At 34.7% G+C, this 4,609-nt stretch overlaps 1 protein-coding gene across 1 annotated transcript in view; it reads left to right on the forward strand.

Moving 5' to 3' along the window:
* LOC106877388 (EF-hand calcium-binding domain-containing protein 5) overlaps window positions 1–4,609 on the forward strand; it is a 207,420-nt gene that overhangs the window by 183,347 nt on the left and 19,464 nt on the right. Inside the window, exon 20 of the mRNA XM_052976829.1 lies at window positions 425–681. Within this exon, the coding sequence (XP_052832789.1) occupies window positions 425–681 (257 nt within the window). The remainder of the gene's footprint in view (window positions 1–424; window positions 682–4,609) is intronic.

Consider the following 4,609-nt stretch of genomic DNA (forward strand, 5'->3'; position numbering starts at 1 on the left):
ATATATTTATATATATATATATATATTTATATATATATATATATCATCATCATCATCATCATTTAATGTCCATTGTCCATACTGGCATGAGTTGGTAGGTTTAACCAGAGCTGGCAAGCTGAGGAGCTGCACCAGACTCCAGTCTGATTTGGCATGGTTTCTACAGCAGGATGCTCTTCCTAATACCACGTATATGTGTATGTTTGTCTGTCTGTCTCCTATCACCATTTGACAACTGGTGTTGGTGTATTTATGCCCCTGTAACTTAGCAGTTCAGCAATAAGAGAATGTGTACCAAGCTTAAAAGCATAAAAATAAGTATTGGTTTAATTTGTTTGATTAAAATCTTCAAGGCCTATAAGCTGTGCCTATACAGAACTGTTTGTTTATTTATATATTGGCCAGCATCTTGTTTACTTTGCAGGAACTATTTGTTTCATTGCTTGGATTGCTCTATGACTGTAACTGCCACCTCTTACAACCAATACCACATAGCTTACCCTATCCGTGGTAAGGATGGTAAGGTGTACTTAATTGTGGATATTATTACAAAGAAGCTGATCAATCATTTACCAAACTATGAACTCAATGAATTACTGAGAATTCTTAGACTGCTACAAGCAGCTTACAAGGAAATCTGGAATGAGCTATGGGAAAGCGAAGAGCCTAACACATTTCTTGGTAAGTTCCATCAATTTCTGGTTAATTGCTTCATCTTGGATCCCTTTCAATTATGAACGATGATTTGGATTACACCTAGAAAGTTTCTCTCTGAGGCACAAGTCCAGGCAAGGCTATTTATGGAAGACCAGCAGTCACCCATGCATACCAGCCTCCCCTCTCCATGCCACTGATTTTATCCAAGAGAAAGGCAGAAGCCAATACAGCTTGGCACCAGTGACATCACAACTCATTTCTACAACTGAGCGAACTGGAGCAGCGTAAAATAGTGTCTTGCTTTTAATTCAGACTTATTCTAATCAGATTTTATATATCACTTAATTTCATTGGATTTAAGATAACGCAACACATACTTAAAAAAAAAAAAACTTTCACTATGATGACAAGTTGTTGTTGTTGAGAGAGACATTCAGTGAGAGAGAGATAGATAGATAGATAGAGAGAGAGAGAGTGTGTGTGTGTGTGTATGAAAGAATTTACTCTCGCATTCACATTGCTCTGTCAAATGTAATGTTTATTTATTTATATTGTTTTCAACTAATTCTTCATCATGTTGTAGTGTTGAGATTTCAAAGATGTGATTGTATATTTTCAAAATGACATTGTAGGGTAGTTGCAAGAGGCAGGATCTGGCCAGTTTGAACTTAAAATGGAGAGATATGGCTGGATTAAATGCTAAAGGGTTAAAATTTGTTTCAAGAAAGAAAATACAGTTTGTGTTGTTGTTGAGAGAAGAATACAGTGAGAGATATAGAGAGAGATAGAGAGAGATAGAGAGAGAGTGTGTGAAAGATAGATAGATAGGCCAATTGTTATCACCATAGTAATTAACAAGATTTTCACCATATAGCAGTCTACTATTAAAAGAAGCTAGGTACATGCATGAATAACAAATATTTTTATTGGCAATGTAACAACAGGTAAAGACATAGTTTATTTTAATTAATAGCTTCTAGGTCAGCATTGATCAACCAGATATATGATTTATAGCTCTCCAGCCTTGACCATCCCATCCCATTTTTTTCTTACATAGATGACGTATTTAAGAGTACATTATTAAAACTAAAACACTAATATTAAATTACTCTTTCAGTCTTAAAGCTTAAACTTTGTGTGTATGTGTGTGTGTGTAGGTTTTTACAAACTGTTAGCATCATCATTTAATGTCCATTTTCCATACTGGCATGGTTGAACAGTTTGGCTAGAGGTGATAAGGTCAGGCGCTACACCAGACTCCATTGTGTTCTGGCATAGTTTCTATGATTGGATGCCCCTTCTAATACCAGCCACTCTACAGAGTGTACTGGGTGCTTTTTATGTGGCACCTGCACCAGTGCATTTTATATGGCACCAGCACCAGTGAGTTTAATATGGCACCAGCACCGGTATCGATTCTGCTGTTGAAATTTTTATGTGGGTGAAATTTTTCCTGATAACCAAGGTTCCCTACACCAGATGTAGGGGCTGCTTTGTTGGCTTAATCAGGGGTTGTAATAAACGAAGGTTAATCTAATTAACTATCCCTCCCTGTTTCTCTAGAAATATGTGGCTTTTGTGTCAATATAAGAAATAAAATTATGACTCCTCCCCATTACACAGGTCTGGCAAAATCATTAAGGTATCAAACAAAATTACTCAGGATGTTTCATTTTGGCTATTTATGCTCAAAGTTTGAATCCCACCAAACTCAAATATGCCTTATATCCTTTAAATAATAACTTTTGTAGTGTTGCTGGCACTACAACTCGTTGTGCATACATCAACACATTGTCACCCAGTGAGAAATGGTTTGCATTTGTGTTGCGCATATTTTCATCAATTTTAGCCTTCAGTATTTCTTTCATTTTTATAATGAATTTATCATTTTCTGATTTTCATTTTGTCTTTTAAAGTCACTGGCAGTTCACAAATAACGTTACACAAAACATTTTAAATTTCATTTTCTACTTGCAAACTGGCAATTACACTATCTTTAAATGATTCTGCATTTTTCAAAATCAGTCTTGATAGACAATCCACATGACCTAGTTTCTTGGATGGTATATACTCCATCTTGAAATTATAGTTTAATAATACTGTACCCTAGTGTTGTAAGCTATTAGCTTAGTATGGGTAAGGATTCTTTACTTTGACCTAAATATCGATAATAAGGGATGGTGATCATCTGTAGACTTAAGCTTCTACCAATAGACTTAAACTTCTACCGTGTAAAAATCTTAAATTTTTTCTCAGCAAAAATAATTGCTGGCACTTCTTTTTGCTTTGACTATAATTTTTCTCTGCTGATATCAGAGAACGTGAAGCATGAACCACTGCCTTCATGTTACCATCTTTATATTTATGTAGCATTACTGTACTCAGAAATGTCTGAAGCTCTCCACTGTAGGATCGAAGTGTGTTAACAACAAATCAGATGTTAATGTGTTTTTTTTATATTTCATCAAATGCCTTTCAGCAATTTTTTGACCAATTCCATTTCATATCTTTTTTAGCAGATTATTCAGTGGAACTCTCGCCTTATGCATATTTGGAATATAATTTTAGTAATAATTTGCCAATCCTAAAAATGCTTGTAAGGTCACTATATTAGTCAGAGGGGTCATATTTCTAATTGTCTGCCCTCGGCGAGTCTAGTCAACATCCATTTCTGTCAATGATTTGTCTTAAATGTTATTTTTGGTAAGAAAAATTGACACTTTTCTTCACTCAAAGCCATAATCCCTAATTTTTTTGAATACATATTTTACGTGCTGTATATGTTGATCCCTGGATTCATTTTTTATGAGAATATCATCCAGATATGGAATTGCAAATTCCCAATCCATTCACATTGCATCCATAGTCTGTTGAAAAATTGCTGGTACAACTTTTAAGCCAAATAGTAACCTGTTGTTTATACAGTCCTTTATGTGAGTTAATTTTTAAGTATTTAGGGCATTCATCATCTACTCTAATTTGTAGGTATGTGTCAGAGAGATCCAATTTAGAAAATATCTTGTCACTGTTTAAATTCCAAAAAAAATATCCTCCAGAGTAGGTATCAGATAGTGGCATGTTTTCAGACATTTGTTTAAACCAGTGGAAAAATCAGCGCACACTCTGATTTTATAATTCTTTTTTTTAAAGTACACAGTTGGTGCTGCCCATTTCAAATGTTCCACTTTTTGGATGACTCCAATTTTTTTTAGTCTCTCTCACTCTAAATTTATCTATTCTAACACTGCAAACAGTTTGGTGTTTTCTTGTATTTGAAACTGTGTCTTCATTTTGGTACGCAGACCTAATTTTTTTTTCAATTCGTCTGACAACTTAGTTGTAGTGGAGAAAAACCGTTCACCTTTTTATAGAAAAGATTTATGGGGAGGTTCCATAAATTAAATGATTACATCCAGTCAGTACTGAACAAGTTTTTTGCATTATTTAACACAAAATCTTTCACTTTTAAGGTTTTTTCACAAAATGTAAAGTTACTTATCAATTTGCTCTTAAAATATAATTTTTTTCCTGAAACACCAAACGCAATTTTCAATTTAGGCCTCCCAATTTTTTCCCATGTATCTGTGTTTATCATTGAGATGTTGCTGCCTGTGTCCAATTGTAACATTATGTTTGTGCTATTAATTTTTACATACACAAATTTCCTTTGAGGCTCGTTTCTATTCTTTGTCGCAGATAATCCTTTTACATGATTTTTCTCTCTCTCTTTACTCTTTACTTGTTTCAGTCATTTGACTGTGGCCATGCTGGAGCACCACCTTTAGTTGAGCAAATCGACCCCAGGACTTATTCTTTGGAAGCCTAGTACTTATTCTATCAGTCTCTTTTGTCGAACTACTAAGTTACGGGGACGCAAACACACCAGCATCGGTTGTCAAGCGATGGTGGGGGGACAAACACAGACACACAAACATATACACACACATACATA

This window comes from Octopus bimaculoides, chromosome 25 (genome assembly GCF_001194135.2).
Source record: "Octopus bimaculoides isolate UCB-OBI-ISO-001 chromosome 25, ASM119413v2, whole genome shotgun sequence".
Lineage (NCBI taxonomy): Eukaryota > Metazoa > Mollusca > Cephalopoda > Octopoda > Octopodidae > Octopus > Octopus bimaculoides.